General features: G+C 36.0%; 1 protein-coding gene across 1 annotated transcript in view; it reads left to right on the forward strand.

Moving 5' to 3' along the window:
• The first annotated feature begins 2,045 nt into the window (after positions 1–2,045).
• The window catches only part of LOC145684303 (uncharacterized), a 38,496-nt gene continuing 21,965 nt past the window's right edge, over positions 2,046–18,576 (forward strand). The window contains exon 1 of the mRNA XM_081756478.1: positions 2,046–2,769. Within this exon, the coding sequence (XP_081612604.1) occupies positions 2,285–2,769 (485 nt within the window). The 5' untranslated portion in view covers positions 2,046–2,284. The remainder of the gene's footprint in view (positions 2,770–18,576) is intronic.

The raw sequence follows: 18,576 nt of genomic DNA on the forward strand, positions 1-18,576 counted from the left end.
TGAAGTTTCCCCTCCCACTTTGTTTTCTTAATTTCTCCTACTGCAGTACAGTACAAACAAAAATATTTGCGGTACAAACCGGTACAAACGAAGTACTTTTTATTGATATGCGGAAATCGTTTGTACCGAGAGGTGGGTGGCCAGGTTCACAAGGGTGTATAAAGAACAGAGTTCGACAATGTCCGTTACGGCGAATGCCTCATGTGTTGTGGTGCACTGTAATGAAGAGAGGAGTGGGATTTCCTTTTTCACCTACACTACACTTACACCTTCTTTTACATTTACACGTACATCCTTCCTTTTTCCTTTTATAATCAGACATTTTTAATTTTACACTTCGCACGTCTCTTCAAGTTTTTGCCCTGTTCAACTTGGCTTTCAGCTCTCTTTCACTGTCTGAATTTCCTTTCCGATTTTGAACTTCTCGTGATTTTGACCTTTTACCCGATTCTGTCCTTTCTTAACAGTTGTGTCCTGTATTTTATTCAATTTTGTTCCTGAATCATAAATACTCTGGGTGATGTACACTTAAGAATATTCTGCAATTGTAGCACACACACATTAATGCTGGTGCACCTACCTATTTGACCGATAATACTCAAGACAAGACAAGACAAACAGTGATGCCAATTGAAGGGAAATTTCCCTTGGCGCAGGTAAATTTTGAGTAAATTTTGGAAAAAAGGGAAATTGCTTGTAATCTCTCAATATTGCAGGGAAATTTGAACCTATCTCCAATCATTTATAGATTGAATGTATTTACGTATCTGATTAATCTCATTAAAATTCAGTATAAATTCAACATCCTATTTGTTCCAAACATAATCCGTTGCACATATTTCACATAAATTCTCACAAGTTATCTGTCTTTGCATTCGTTAATATTTATCAACATTACACATCGATCAACATATTCAGTTAATTTCGAAACATTACAACAATGCTTATGTAAAATCTTATATCAAAATTAATCTTCTCATGTTGAATTAAATGCAATACAATAAGATGAAATATTTCTCATTTAAATTATCACTCCAACTATTATAACAGTTTAGTTTTCGCAATCAGATGTTTCTCCCAACCAAAAATATGATTGTGAAGAGGACTAATCGATGTAAGAGAAGAAAATCTGCTTGTCGTGAATGTAAATATGTATATATGGGCGAATACTGGGTCATTAGTGTAGGCCTATGTATGTTTGTGTAAGTTTACAAATTTTCCGGTGACTGTGCGCACAGAAATATAAATTCTTAAGAATTCCGCATCTCTAAACTTTGTATTGTGCTTACGAACATTCCTCGTGTACAGCCAAAGACAGTAGCAGCTAGAGTTTTCTTTGTAACTGTTCGTATTCGTTTCAGTAAATATGGGAGTGCTGTTCTTAAGTAAGTACATAGGCCTATCAAATGTATACTTAATGTTTTCTTTGTACCTTAGATTACATTAATATTAAAATCTATCATGAAATCTAGGATAAAAATTAAATTTACATAATATTTATTTTATATTTTATAATTTTTTATGATTTATTTAGGTTGTCCGTCCTGACTGAGGTATTTATAGGGTTTTTCCTCAGTCACAAGAGGCAAATACAGAGATTGCACCTTTAGCATAGTTCCTGGCCAGTGCCGTATTTACAATTTTGTTTCGGGGGGCTTTGCTAACTTTCGGAGAAGCTTTGCCTGAAAATGTGAAAATTCTGCACGATATCTCATATAGTTTACTATAGTAATTAACAATTCGGTAGGGTTTAAGCCCGGAATCCCCCCCTAAATACACCACTGATCCTGGCCTACACCTTTCCATATCCTTTCCTCCTCTATCGTGACGCCATAGATACCTAAATAACAAATCAAGTTCAAATTCTGCGTAAGGTCAAAGGAAGGCTGTCAGGTATCTGCTTGTACGTGATTATAAGGTTGGAGTGAGCGGGTGGAAGCGAAAACGATTAAAAATACGTTTACTAAATACAGTACTTGAACGGTTTGGATGAAGGGAAATTTTGTCCAGGAAAGGGAAATTCTGAAGCTTGTGAAGGGAAAACGGTTCTGAAGGAATTGGCATCACTGAAGACAAGACTAGAATAACCAACGAAAGAGTATAGACGTCTTGTTTCCAAACAGCAATTTTTCTGTATTTGTGTAAAATCTGCTCATATGTTTGATTGTAAGTAAAATGTAGCTTCTATGAACGTTATGATAAGTCATTTCATTAACACTGGCAGCATAAAATAAAAAGGAAGTATCAAGCACAGTTGAAAACTCGTTCAAAATGTGAAGTCAAAATGGCTGATGAGCCGTCTGTTAAGTTGGAATTGATATGCAAAAAAGAAATCGAGTATAGGTTTCCTCAAGAGGATCCACTCGAAGGGAAAGGGTGGACATACGAACTGATTACTAACAAGGAGTTAATGTTATCTACAACGGAAGGACAGCAAACAGTGAAAAAGGATGAAGCTATGTATTCTACGGATGTCAAGTTAAACATTCATACAGTAAAATCAGGATTTTCAGAAGAACCTTCATTTAAAAGTAATATAGAAAACCTAAGAAACGAAGAAGAGCAAACAATGGGGAAGGATACAGCTATGTATTCTTCCGATGTGAAATTAAACGTTGACACGGTGAAATCCGAATTTGCAGAAGATCCTGCATTTAAAAGCAATATTAAAACGCTAAGAAAAATAGAGGTTGAACAAGTTTACCCGTCGTACTTTAATGAATACAAACAATTAACACCAGAAAGTTTTAACTCAGTTGAGCCAGCAAGGTAATGTTAATTTTGTTTATGTAGTAATTGGTTTAGATTGACAATATGGTTACATGCATTCGGATATTTTAGAGATAAAATGCAATATTTTGCGAGAAATAGTTAGATATGGAAGATAACCCGAACGTACATTAGTAGCCTATAGTTTGCAAGTGGCAGGCACACATAGACTAGTTGAACACTAAAACTCAAGTAATCGACATCACACGTACAAATCTTATGTAGCTTATTTCGATTAAGAATGATTACGCATTCCTTACCAATTCTTCTCTTCCGTAAAAGAACAGGTAACGTATCTGGAGCGTATCTGAAAATTTCCAAATTTCAAGACTGAACTATGTTATTCTGGAGGAAAAAAGTATGTAGAGCCTACGTTTGCGATTTTATCCACGATTTGTATTCAATGCTCCCAGCCACATTTTTGCCGGATGGCTTCCAAAAACATTCACAGAACACGAGACAACTATGCAAAACAGGGTGCAGATTTATTGCAAGGATCCATACTTAAGCTGATTGTAGATTTACTACTTTCTAAGGAAGTTAGCTTTTTATATTTTCAACATTCATTTTTAAGGGGCGGCCTTCCTCCGTATATACTTACTCTAGAAGGCTTCCAGTCTTCGTATACGGTAAGAACTACTGTCCAAGGTACACTATCCAATTTGTGTTTTGTAGACACAAAAGCACAAATTCTTTCTAACCGAGTTAGGGCAGGATCACTGCATGTTTTCCCATGGGAAAGCGAGGGGATGCACCTCTTGGGAATAACCGCGTCAGAGAAGGTGAATAAACATATTGACGAAAGTAGCACTAGACACTGTATAGTAATACAGTACTATACAATTATTATATCTACCTCTTTCATTCTTTTTTTTCTTTCTTTTTTTGTACGCTACCAAAAACGTAATAGGCAACATTTCCATATGCTTTCATTTTTTGAATATTTGCTTTCCAAAATAGCACATTACTAACGTAAAAGATGTAACTCCCTGATATTACAATAGTTCAGGGTCATGAATTGGCATATTTACTTCCGATACTACACTTATTTTTATGGTGAATTCCTATTTCTAATGGTTATTTGCTACACTGTGTCCCAATCCGAACGTAAAAGTGGCGACAGTGGCCACCTACATTATTTTATTTTTACGTAGTTGGGCATCGTACAGGCAAGAAAATAAGATTTAGAATATTTACTAAGTGGGCTATTAAAATATTATTATAGTTTTTATGTATATTTTACAATATATATTTGTACCAGCGAATGTCTGCATGTTGGTTATTCTGGTATAAAAATTCACACCGTATAGTTTGTGTATTTGTGCATTTCATAATATTATTTAAGATGTCATACTTTGGAAAAATCGTAGGCTCTAAATAATATTTTGGTTTACCTTAAGTGAAGAATGAGCCAAAATTAAAGTGATTCAGGAATTACTCCTCTCTCTTTCCATTTTTATCAGATAAGTGTAACAGATTTCAGTTTATAGCTTTCTAGAGCTTAGAAAAGTGTAACATTCCCCCTAGCCACAAGCCAAGAAGAAGGTTCCAGTTGTTGAATTTGAAATGTTCGAGTTTCAGCCTCTTGTTTGCGCCGCAGTATAACCTATCGCGAAACAATGCTAAACCTATTTTTTATTTTATTTTATTTACTTTTTTTTTTGGTTCTCAATCCTTTCCTTTTTAGATTACAACTTGCAATTACCTCTCTTTTGATAAGCCGCGGTGACTCCAGGGTAGAGTGTTCACCTCTGGTACATGGGGTCCCAGGTCCAACCCTTCTTCCACCAAGTGATCTTTGTGCTGGACAAGCACCGTGTGCGTCGGTTTTCTCGGGGTTCTCCCGTTTCCTTCCACTTTCCTTATTCCACCATTTCATTCGTTTCTCATAATCACCGTCTCCTTTAGCCTAACCGGCATAATCGTGGGACGTAAAACTCAAAAATTTCATTTCATTTTTAACTATCTTTTGATCGATTTCTTACGGTCTTACCTCTGTCAACTTGTCTCATGCCGTTTTCCTTCTCTCTAATATTTCTTTAATGCTATTATCTCGTTTTCTCGCTTAGTTAAACTCAGCAGATTAAGGTTATGCATTTTAGGCTTTGCATGGTATTAAACTTAAATTCGTGACTTTTTTCCGCCATTTTATTCTCATTTTAGGTTATTTATTGAATTTAAAATAATAGTTCAAAGGAATATATATCACAAACATGAAAAGTCTAAAATATTCCGGAGTGAATATAAAGAGTTAATTTCTTTTTTCTTTCTCTTCAGTTAAAGTAATAATGTTTGTAAGAATCCTTCGCGATTCGTTCCGGTCCGTATTGTCTTAAAATTAATAAGATACAATGCGAGTGAAATAGAATTAAAAGAAAAAGATAATGCTGGATATCAACTGGAATATCTTGTAAGATGTTATTCGTTGTTTTTGTGTGTTTGTTCTTTAAAACAACATTTAGTTATGTATTGTCCTCTTATTCGTTTGATTTGTTGCCACACTAAACACGAGCATATATGTGATCACACACGTATCTTATAACGAGTAGTAGCACGGAAATAATTTGAGACTTAAGTGTTACATATTATTTCCAGGAAATTTTATTTTGTTCATAACGGATTTCCACGTCTTCATCTATAATGTTTTATAGTTCGTGCTAAAGTTATGTTGGACACCTTTCCCCTTTTTGTTTTATTCTTCTTGACATATTTTGGTATTTAATTTTATATTTTCGATTCTGATATCGATTGCCTCAAGTTTCAGCGTATTTCTACAGTAGTATCAATAATGTTCTCGTTTTTTCCGACGTTTGTTCTAGCAAGGAGTAACATGTTTGATTGTATTCTATATTTAATCTCCTATAGCATTCAAAACGACGGCGATATGACCTGTAACAACTTCGTTTCTTCCTTTGTTTAATTCTGTTACGTCTCTCGTTATTGTAATAGTATTATTTCATCTTAAATACTTTCGTTGAATTATCCCATTCTATTTGCCTGCGTCCAACTGCACTTTATTCATCGAAATTTTTCCAATTATGCTTCAACATTTTCTAATTATTGTTTCTTATCCAATTTTTAGTTACCTGATTTAATATAGCTAACGACTTAAGTTTCTTTAGATTAATGTTTCACAAATAATAGCTCTTTCGTCCACTAAAATGATTTCAATGTATGCCTGATACTTGGGCATCCATCATCACAGCGTAGACATGCCCGAATATTCCTGCATTTGCAGCAAGAAAGAATGAATAGTTCAGCAGCTCTTAGACAACCACGATATAAAATTCCATTCATCTTGATTCAAAGAAACAAGAGTTAATACAAAGAAAAGGAAAATGATAATATGCATCGTGCAGACAGAGAAATCGTGGAAAAAGCGAAATGAATGAAGAAAAAAAGACAGAGGGAAAGAAGAAAGCAGAAGACATGGGAATAAATGAAATTTTAACGCTTTTAAGGAAAAAGAGTCCGTCTTAACCCTCTTTGCCCTCTCTTTATCTTGGGTTTTTCTTTTTTAGCTGATAAGTCTCTTTCAGGAGCATACATGAACAGAAATTTCAATGCTTAATTCCTTAAAAAGAACTTCAGGCAAAGGAATGATCCCACAACCTTTAGAATGAGAGACTCACACAATGTACACTTATCTACACAGATTATAACAGCCGTTTATTGAATCGGTCATTACTCTCTCAACTGTCAGCAAGTTTTCCCTCGGTTCCATTTGAAGTTTCAGTTTTAATTACGGTCTTAACCGCATGTGAGAAATCCTCTCCGGTTTCAGGAAAAGCATTTGATCTGTAGTTCAAGATCAGTAACTTGAGAACTTACTCTTTCTTAAAGATATATCTCGGATAATTCGAGGATTAGGAGTGATTTCGTAAACGTTCGAAACAAATCCTAGCTTTTGAAGAAGCTGCTTGTACCAGCAGTCCATGAGCGAATGAGTTCTAGTAAAGTTGCTACGTAATACACGTACAGTATAAACTTCCAAAATACCATTTGAAAGCTCAGACGTGGAAAAGTCAGTAAGATGTTGGCCTGTTGAATGAAACAATCCGGGTTCAAATGTAATCTGGGACGTGTTACCTTTTTTAATATATATATGTTCATATTTGTTATTATAATTGCTTTCTTGCATTTGTGGTAGGTTAACCCAAAAGTATTGATCATGGTTTAGTGGAGACTAAGTGTGGTCATGTATCTTGACGCTTTTGCTTCTTTGTTTGGACAGTGCGGATTATTCCTTCGACCATTAAGTGGTCCTGAGGGTATTATGCTGTGTATAGCATACAGTTTCTTTTGGGAACTAATTGACTGGCTCTGACCTTATTTTGCTCCAATTTCGAGCTTTTGCACTGTAAATATAATGGCCTCCTCAAATAGAATATCGGCACGGTTGACTCGGTGGCCTAATAGTTGACGCGTTGGCGTCTTATATAAAGGTACATGGGATTGAGTTACGACAGGAGCAAATTTTGTTACTTTCAAAACATATTTCTGTTTGTTTACATACGTTATTTTAATTGCTTCCTAGCAGTTTTCGGATATGTTAGACTATGCTACGTGAAGTCACGTCCGGTTATGATTGCTTAAACATTTTCTTTTATTCAGAATATTTTTTTATATGTTGAATTTATTAATAATAATTTATTTCTTGCACTTTTAGTTCCTATGGATTATTTGTAGCTAGATAAGGTTTGCACAACAAATAGAACAACGACATAACACGTTATTTACACAGCAATACGCAGTTATTTCTTTAGCGCAGAATGTTACTGCGAGTGCTTGCCACACCCTATAAATTTTACCCACTCCTAGTGCTAGAAGCATCAGCTTTCTTGTAAACATTGTCAATTCACGTGTTCAGCCACTCATAGTGTATCATATGCTATGTTTGAAATGTCCTATGATTAGTATTCCGATTTAAAAGAAATGTGTATTGGTTTTAACAAAACACCTGCAAATCTTTGCGTGTAACGTTTGTGCGGGCATACCGCAACTCGTTTCGAGTCTGGCATAATAACATGGTTGATTTTTGAGCTACACGTAGAAGTTTCTGTATGTTATTGTTGACAATGTGCATAAGACCAAAGAAAATGTTCTAGATTCTTAAGCTAACCTGTGCATAAGTGCGGAAGTCTTGTAGAACGGCTTTGTTCTTCTACCAACAGATATAAGAAGAAAATGGTTAAAAATATCGAAAATTGCTTTTTGTAATTAGCACATCATGCAAAGAGGCTGTACGTCCTCTCTATTCAAACCTCATATGGTCCAAATTTTCCATTTCTAATTTCAACGTTTATGGCCATAGAGTGGAAACGATACTATAGTGAGAAGCTGTGCTTTGCAAATGAATCAGCGTCTTAAGGCAACATTCACGACTATCAAGAATATTCTATCAAAGTAGTTCAAATTTACTATTATGTTGTTTCAAAACTGATTTCCGTAGCGGATGTATATAAATGATTTCAAGATGCGGTCTCTGATAATTATTTCAGCGTCCTAAGAAATAGTCCATTTCCTCCGTTAACCGTGTACTAAGGCGGAATTTGTTCAAAGTAGTCATTTTTGTTTCTACCTTCCTTCATATAGAACTAAACGATAACAGTTTAAGAAAAGCTATTGTTTGCAAATGACTCAGTGTCTATAGACAACAAATCATAACTATGTACAACACTGCTACACCCGGGTTTTTATCAAATATTATTACTGCCCCTTTCAATGCCGGTTTCAACGTTTATCGCTGTAGAATAAAAACAGTATCACATAGCGAGAAGCGGTTTGTTGCCGATAGTTAAGCGTCTCTAAAAAACATACCGATAGTATCCACAGTAATCTGTTGATGCCGGAAATGTTTTAAATTTACTAATAGTTCAGGTTTGAATATTCTGCAGAACAAAAACATCAAAACATATCAGGAAGCGGTTTTTTTGCAGTCGATGAAGAATTTAAACCATAGGTTCCATCTTCTGCATTTAAATTTTATTCCAACCAGAAGTGACTCAAGCTAGCCATTTCCAGTTTTAAGTTCTATGTCAATAGAATGGAAACAGATAGCAAGATGGTGTTTTTTTTTTTTTTTTTTTTTTTTAGCAAACGATTCATTGTCAAAGAGTCTATTCGCAACATTTTACTAAAAAGAAAGCGGTTCAAATGATATATTATTTCCGGTTTCAATACTTATTTCTATAAGTCAAGAACGATTAAAGCGTGGTGCAGTTTTCCTAATCAACTCAGTGTTCTAAGAAAAGATTGCACATTTTCCGCTAGTCTTAATTCAAACCAGAGCGAGTGAAATTAGCCATTTAGGGTTTTGATGGTAGTCACCATATCCGGAACGGAAATACCAACAGTTTGCGACATTTTCCAGCAATCGACTGAGGGTCTAAAATAATATATCACAACCCATATCATTTTACCAAATTCAGGAGATGTTGGAATATGCTATTACAGCCGGTTTCAATGCTCATTTCCATGGAGTAAGGATAGTAAGAAATTTCGAGTTGCGGTTTCTACACTTGATTCAACATCCTAAGAATAGATTCCATCTCCTCCGGTTAACTCCTATTGAAACCATAAGGTTTCGAAGTAATCAATTTCCGGTTTTAACATTTGTCATTACGAAACGGAAACGGTAATAAATAGAAAAGAGCGAGTTTCTGCAAACAAATCAGACTTTAAATACATCATATCCTGATGATCCACAACATTCTACTAGAACCGGACATGTTTCAAATTTACTATTATTTCCGGTTTCAATATATTCCTAAACTTTTATTGCCATAGTAGAAAAACGGTAACATATAACGAAAAGTAGTTTTCTGGAAACAATTCAGCGTCATAATTCAATATATAATAAATATCCACAACACTTTCTCAAAATCGGAAATAGTTCAAATTTTTTATTAAGTCCTACTTCAATACTGATCTTCCTAGAGGAAAACAGCTAAAACTATCAATGTACGGTTTCTTGCAATCGATTCGGCATCCGAAGAAAATGCCCTTCTTGTACCTTGAAATTCAATTCAAACTGAAAGCTAGAATAAAACATTTCTTATTTCAACGTTTATCACCACAGAAGAAACACGGTAGTTGATAGAAAGAAGGGTTTTCTCCAAACGCAGCGTCTCATAACAACATATCGTGACTATTCAGACGACTATACGAAAACCCGAAGTAGTTTACTATTCAGGTTTCAGTACTGATTTCCGTAGTGCGAAATTGGCAAGATGTATAAGCATGAGATCTTCTGCAATTGAGTCAGATTGGCAAGAAACTCCTGTCTTCCCCATTGGAGCTCTATTCAAGCCAGAAGTAGTTAAACTACACGTTTGCGGTTTCACCGTTTATTAACATAGAAGGAAATAGTAACAAAGAGTAAGGGGATCTTTTTGTACAAACGGTTCAGCGTCTCAAGACAAGATAGCATGACTATCGACAATACTCTACCAAAAGAGGAAATATTATATGCATTCTCAGTTTTAATATTTACTTCTGTAGTGCAGTAACTGTAAAAGATACCGAAATGCGTTTTTTAATTGAGAACAAAAATAACATAGCGGCAGATGATACTCGGAATCGATACAACTTCTCAATTCCGGACACTATTTTGTAACGCTCTACCTACAATCGTACAACCTATATGGGACAGTTTTACAATATATATATATATATATATATATATATATTGTAAAACCCTCCGATATAGGTTGAGGATTGTAGGTAGGGCGTTACAAAATAGTGTCCGGAATCGACTCTCACTACGCCTTTTATTATAAAATTCCACTATAACAGTATTTTACAAAAATACTACAAAGATAGTTTCTCTAAATTTGTAATGTTAGATATACATAATCTTTGACCTTGAGACCGCAGACAGGATCACCACAAAGCACCGAAGCAGGCTAGGCAGAGTGGCGGTAGGGATCCAAATGCTCCGTGGCAAGCAGTGAGTTGGTTAAAGTGACCACAGAGCACCGAAATAGGCTAAGCACGGAAAAAGGAAAAGCCAAGAGTCGCGAAGCAGACTAGAGGCTTGGGTTAGGCTCCGAAGCAAACAGTAGGAGAGCCAGCAAAGAACTGGTACACGTTCGTTGTCGGCCATCAAATTTATAGGGTCCCCAGACAACGGTTGCGCTGCTGCTCCGTTGTCGTCGTCTGCTTCGTGAGTGGAGCCAGAAGTCCTCGTCTGTAGATCGTAGTGGGCCCACGAGCTGTGTAGTATCCTCTCGTAAAACGATATCGTGATGTTTATAAACATAAGCGTGAAGAGTTGTTTCTACACAGTATCACGAGGGCCATTACACCCATGGCTTGTTTAAAAAATAATCGGAAGGGTTATTTTTCTTGTGGGGGTAGCAAAAAATAAGGGACGACACAAAAAATCACTGAAAGCACTGATAGAATTTAAGAGTTCCCTTTTCGAAGCACTATTAAGGTAGTGGAAGAAAGCATTAAACTGTTATTCCCTAAACACAAGCAGGATCGGTGCATATTACATGTTACTTCATTTTCTTCGAGGAAGGGCTGTTTTAAGCTTTGCGTTGCATTCTTAATATGTGTATATTGGCTCACGGTGAGAGGTGTTGAAGCCTGTGAAATGGTTTGTCCGTTGTGTGTATGAATACTATTAAATGAGTCGAATGGAATTGCTGGAGGTATATCTAGACGGGGTCGTTTGGAAGTTTTTGGTTCCGAGCGAAGACTGCGATAAAGTAGGTATAGGATGAGTTGCGAATACTAAAAAGGAATATAAAGGCACAGGAATAAAAAGACAATTTATATTGCAAAGTTCGCGATGCGAACGGCGTGATTTCTTTATCACCCTCTAAAAGGTATATAGTGCTAAAATATTTCCACTAAACATAAATATTTAAATAAAATAATCCAATATTGGAATGCAAATGATAATAATAATGATGAACTTGAATTCGTGGTGATCCTGTATGAAATAAGTGACCATGATTGTTGGAACATCCTGTATTATGTTGTATAGTGCCGGTGGCAATATGTAGTCCACAGTGAAGAAAGAAAAAATATCGAGGATATGAATTATAGGTTAGCCATCCTTCTATGGATCATTTGCCTTTTAAATACGGAAATGCAAACTCAGCATTCTTTCATTCAGAAAAGAATAATGAATCAGCTTTTCGTAAAATCAGAGAATAAGAAATGTTTGTATAGAAAGGAGAAGTTACTGTGCACCTGAATGCTAATCTTCGTGTTCCTTCTTTCGAATGGTGAGTATTGTTTCTTTTCCCTAAGCAAGAAGTGAGAATGATTAGAATGTTTTATGCTGTACAATGTTCCTAGCCAATTGAGTTAAATAATTTGTATTGGTTTCTTTTCTATCCTGTTCTTTTCGTGCTGCAAATTGGAAGGAGAAAAATATTTAAAAAAATGGACTGTATATGCCAGATCATTTCGCATATATTTCTTGCGTTCTTCCGTCAGTATTTTTTGCATTTCTTCGCTCGTATATTAAAAAATAGCTAATTATCCCCTTGCTGTGTTTCGCCTCTTTTCATAATACGCCTTAATTCTGTCTACAGAAATTTTCCGTATGGATTGTTGATATGAATAAGGAAATTCGAAACTATAAAGGTTAGGATTCATTCTTTCAAGTATCGTGACTAGACCGACAAATTTAAAGGAGAATACTTCTGACAAAACATTCTGACGGTTCGGATAGAATACAAGTACTTTCTCTCCGTTCTCAAAGCTAATTTGTTTCTGCTTTTTCTCATAATATTACATCTGCTTCTTATAGCTTGCAGCCAAATTGCCCTTCACTATTCTTCTATCTTGTTCAAGTGTACCCTATCGATACATGATGTTGACGTTGATGCAAGCGCGATAACAGAAATGGTCTTAGGTTCGTAAAAGTACAGTAAGAAAAAACTTGAATAATTTGTTCCAGCCTGGATGAATGTGTTAATCGCAAAAGTTATAAGATCTTTAAATGAAATCTTTAAGGTTTACGTCCCACAATTATGCCGGATAGGCTAAAGGACATCACAAAAGTTATATATGGAATAAGCTTGGGCCATTGGTTTCGGTTTTCCTGCCCAAAAAAATTAATAGCATTCTGTATAATTCCGTGGAATCTTTCCACTGCACTTAATGTTTTATGATCGTATAGTGGACAACATTTAAATTCAAAGTTGTAGAACCTTGCTAGGTTTTGTAGTTTTTGCGTTAGCACAGGGTGTGTGTCTAAATACAGGTACGAAAAAGCTCCATATTTAAGAATGATTTCATACATAAAAAATTGTTCAATTTCTTTGGCTGTAACGTTATCTACGACATTTGCCACACAGAAACAAGTAGACATCTCAGTTGCTACCATTATGTGTTTAAAAGTTCCTTGTCCGACCGGCACATTCCCAATTGAGTCATATTGCCATGCAGTAGCAATAAGGAAAGGTGGATGATGGCATAAATGACCAGGTGACTTGCTTTGTATCTTTTTAAGTTTTCGACAGTGCACGCCCTTATTTTCTTTGCTATATATGCTTTCGTATTAGGGAAATAATAATTTCTCAATGCCGATTGGTACGTCTGCTTTATGTTGTAAACGTTTAATGTAGAGTATTTTAAAATTATAGCTTGCTAACAATATCTTATAACGAGTAAATTTTCGTACTTTGTCGGGCTGAGTGTTTAAAGAAATCAGCACGTAGCGTCAATGAATAACTTGAATTTTCTATTTTGTAGAAAATGTCGAGATTTTCTAAGGACGAATGTTAAGGCATATAATTCTTTCCGCCATGTTGAGACCTTCCATTCGCTCTTGGTAAAACGCCTACTGCAATAGAAAGCAACACGTTCCTCGTTAGTTTTGTGGTTATAACATGCCAAAAATCCCCCGGCTGAAAGTGATGACGTTTCTGAATATAAACGAATTACCAACGATGGATCGAAATGAAATAAGGATGGGGCCTGAATATATGTTTTTAGTTTCTCAAATAGCTCGTCATGTTGAGTTGTCCATTTGAATTTTGTATCTTTTTCCGAAAGAACTTGAAATCGCTCCACTTTCCCCGTAAAATTTTTGATGTGTGCTCTTAAATAAGAGCAGAGTCTGAAAAACCTATTAAAGCCCGCTTAGGAGTTGGCTTCTTAAAATTCCGTATTTTATTGACTATTTTGGGAGAAATTCCGATTACTTTGTCAATAACTGTAAATCTTAGTACCTCTGATTCTGACTGTAACAGGTAGGTCTTGCTTGGGCTAGCTCTAAAATGATGTTTTCTTAGTCTATTGAAGAGTAATTCCAAATCCGATAATTGCTGTTTCCAATCCCCGAATAAAGGTAAGAATTCTCCATGTTCTAAAATTCGGAAGTAAATTTAATTACTGCAATATAGTGCAAATTTACGATGGAATTCCCAATTCCTTTAAGTTGGGTGTTAAAAGGAATTAATTGCGTGTTTGGAGGAATCATAGATTTCGGCCACAGACTCAACGAGCTTCCTGTATCAATTATTACAGTATGTTTTTCTTTATGAATTATTACATTAATTAGCTACTTATGCTCCTGATCTAATAATTTTATGTTATCTCTCTGGTCAGTCATTGGAGCCACAGTGTAAAGTGATGTTAATGTATGTATGTCAGTACTTGCGACTTCTTGTTCATTTACTTCGTGTGTTACGGCCCTCAGAACATGTTCTTGAGAAAAATTGTCCTGGGGCCCCCTATGCATTTCTCTATTTTTGTCTCTATAACGTGTTAGAAGAATATCCTTGCTTATAACACATACCGCAAACTGTAACGGTTTTTGGTTTGGGTATATTATTATTTTTATTATTATATTTAGAATTGCTTTTCTTCCCATTTCTATGCTGGCTATTGTTACCATTATTTTTCGTAACTTGTAATTATTACGGCCGCCCCGTCCAAACTGAGAATTACTCATAACATTCTGAGTTACTAAAAGATAGAATTCGGCCATGGGATTAGCAAGTTTACTAAATTCTAATGAACTATTGGCGTTCGTAGGGTTAGATGCGCTAGGCGCTGGGGGGTTGGATGGTGGGTGCGTAGTACTAACTTGAGAGGGAGGGTTTGAAGGTAATTGAGTTTAGGAGGCACCCTGTAGTTGTGGTGCTGAAGGTACAGGAAATACTGGAGGAGGTTGTTGGTAGCGATGTCAGTTAGGTCTCTGATTGCATAACGGATGAGTTGGTTGTTGGTGATGTGTGGGAAAGGGCGGTAGCGACTGCCGAAGAAATTAACTACTATCTGTTTGATTTTGGTCACCAAGTGAATAGGATGCTTGTTGTACTTCTACATAATCACGCTTCTTCATAAGATCGCGTGCCTTCTCCAAATTATGTAAGTATGACTGCAATGTCTGAGCCGCAGTAAATGATTCCAATGTAACTTTTGTAAAAAAAAAAAAAAACCTTCAAACCTAAATATAAATAATTTATTTTCTGTTCCTCGTTAGCCTGATGCACAACTTGTCAAACAACTCTTAATTTTATATAAAAATATGCTCCAGTTGGTTTGTTTTGTCCTCGTTGAATCTGAAAAGTTTCAAATTCCGCCTTATATCCTTGTAATATTTATCTGCTTAAATCTATTACTTTGGTCTTTAATTGTTCATAATTGAGTGAGTCCAACTGATTTTGTGCTTTTAATTGCAACACTAAATCAAGGGACACCTGAAAATACCTAGGTAATAGTTCCTTCTCTTTCTCAGCTAACGAAGAATGCCATAGCGTAAGGTGGTCAAATGGCATAAAAAACTATCAGGGTCTTCAGTAACGTCTTCAGAGTATTTAGTAAGGTGGGGCATATTAAAACAACGTCGGGAATTCTGTTTGGTGTTTGCACTATACTCTGGAAAAGCGTTTTCATCTGATCTTGTATTGGGCATACACTAAAATAGAGTCACGTCTGAGTCACTGAGTTCACAGATTAGAAAACCACATACCTATGAAAAAAGTTCACTTCCGGTTAATAATAAAAATATCGTCCTCTAAGGGAGTATTCAGATCAAAGCTGAGCCGGTCAAAGCCTCGACCATGTAAAACTATCCCGTATAGGTTGTAGGTAGAGTGTTAAATAAAAAGTGTGTCCGGAATCGACTCCCACTACCGGCTTTTATTATAAAATTCTACTATAACCGTGTTTTACAAAAATACTACAAAGAAAATTGCACTAAGTTTGTAAGGTTAGAAATACGTAGTTTTCGACCGTGAGGACGCAGACAGGACCACCACAAAGCCCAGAAGCAGGCTAGGCACAGTGGCGATAGGGATCCCAATGCTACATGTAAGCAGTGGGCTAGTTAGGTGACCACAAAGCCCCGAAGCAGGATAATGATTGACGTTAGGATTACCAACAGAGCCACGAAGCAGGCTAAGCCACGAGAAAGAAAAAGCCAAAAATCCCGAAGCAGACTAGAGGCCTAGGGTTAGGTTACTCCTAATGTTCCGAAGCAAACAGTAGAAAAACACCAGAGAACTGGTACAAGTCCGCTGTCGGACATCAAACTTATAGGGTACTCAAACGGCGGTTGCGCTGCTGCTCTGTTGTCGTCATCTGCTTCTTGGGAGGAGCCAGAAGTCCGTCGTCTGCAGGTCGTAGTGGATCCACATCGTGTGTAGAATCCTCTCCTAAAACGATCTGGTGATGTTTATAAACATAAGCGTCAAGAGTTATTTGCACACAATATCACGTGGGACATTAGTTTATTTATATATATATATATATATATATATATATATATATATAATTGCAACCTGCATCACTGTATCGAAACCGGAAGTTATTCTATTGGTTAGAACTTCTGGCTAAATGCAGAGAAAACTAAATACATGGAAGTGCGTCGGGACCGTAATACGGCAAATTGTGGAGGCGTTAAACTATTAAATAATACTTTTGATAAAGTGGATACTTTCAAATATTTAGGATCAATATTAACAGACGAAAATCATATTCACGAAGAAATTAAATGTCGACTAAAAGCAGGGAATTCGTGTTACTATTCGGTTCAAAATCTCTTGTCGTCGCGAATTCTGTCGAGGAATTTGAAGCTTAAAATATATAAAACGATAATCATGCCTGTTGTTCTGTATGGTTGCGAAACATGGTCGCTTACTCTGAGGGAAGAACATAGACTGAAAGTATTTGAGAACAAGATCCTGAGAAGAATATTCGGACCCAAGAGGAACGAGAATGGGGAATGGCGGAAGCTTCATAACGAGGAACTACATAGTTTATACGGTTTACCCAACATTGTTAGGGTCGTCAAGTCTAGGAGGCTTAGGTGGGCAGGTCATGTAGCTAGAATGGAAGAAAGTAGAAACGTTTTCAAAGTCTTGACTGGTAGACCCATAGGAAAACGACCATTAGGAAGACCTAGGCGCAGATGAGAGGATAATATTAAGATGGATCTCGCAGAGATAGGAATACAAAGTAGAAACTGGATCCAATTAGCTAAGGATAGAAGTCAGTGGAGAGCTTTTGTGAACGCGACACTGAACCTCCGGGTTCCATAGGCCATAGAGTTAGTTAGTTAGTTAGAACTTCTGGCATGTGGTTTTCTTACAGAAAACCTGTAGTAGATCTCGGGAAGTTTTTTGCCATCAATTGAGCGTCCGAAGGCAGGTTCTGTCTCCTGCCTTAATATCTACAGATTAGAAATGCTTCATATTAACGATCCTTTTTCAAGTTTTATAATCCATAGAAGAGAATAAGGCATAGCCAATAATGTTTTTTGACATGGATTTTGTGTACAAGGAACAGGTTATATCGTTGATCTTGTTACTTTATTCTAACCAGTAGTTACGTATTTACTACTTGACATTCGAATATTGAATTAGCTTGGTTTAAAAATCTTAGTCTCACATCGTGAAACGATAGTCGCTTGTTTAACATGGATATTGATACTAATAACTCGTGTAAGTCATGCCACCAGGTTGATACTTTTAGTCATAGTTTAGAAAATTGTAGCAATGTAACGGATATTTGGCAGAAATAATGTGAGTCGTTAACCCAAATATCTTCACCCTTTGTCATTCAGTGCAACCATTTTAATTCTTTATTCTAATTTTAATTGGTTTCCTAGTTCTAAAGCAAATGTTATTTGGTTTGTCATTCAGACAAAGATCTATGTTTAACCACGACACATTGTTACTATTCCGACATTATGTTGCGTATGACACACATTCCGCTAACATTCTTTCACTTGTTCATAAACACAAATATTTTTTAACTCATATATTTCTAGTTGTCCTTCTGTAAAGAAAATGTGTCGGTAATGTGTTTTTAAACACTTTGCTATTTCCTTATTTCCATACGTATGCAAAACATTGTCCGCTTCTATTTCCATGCTAAATAGCTAATAAACCAAGCTAAAAATATTTACTCTGTAGCTAACCGCCTGGCTTTCAAGCTCAAGGTCGTTTCGGTTCGATTTCCATTTTTGTCGTACTTTTTGATATGTAATGATATATTGCTTAGTGCATGGATTATTGTATCAATTAACTTTTGTCCCGTACAAGGGTCTTTTATTCTTGTGTGTGTCACCAGAGTTTACTGGTTTGTATTATTCTAGAGCTTAATACCAACGACGTCACATTGTGGGAGAGAATTACTGTGGATGTATAATAATATATGTGAAAGATAGTTGTTGCTGTAATCATTTGAATAAATTTAGATATTGGAATAGGCCTATCACACAGCTATAGTCGTATCTTCTAAAGTATGACTTGGTAACATTACTTGCAATCCAATATGAAGGAGTAACTGCTTCTTGAAAAGATACATAAGATATAATCTCAACTTTCA

Source organism: Thermobia domestica, chromosome 4 (genome assembly GCF_964235325.1).
Source record: "Thermobia domestica chromosome 4, izTheDome1.hap1.1, whole genome shotgun sequence".
In the NCBI taxonomy this organism is placed as follows: domain Eukaryota; kingdom Metazoa; phylum Arthropoda; class Insecta; order Zygentoma; family Lepismatidae; genus Thermobia; species Thermobia domestica.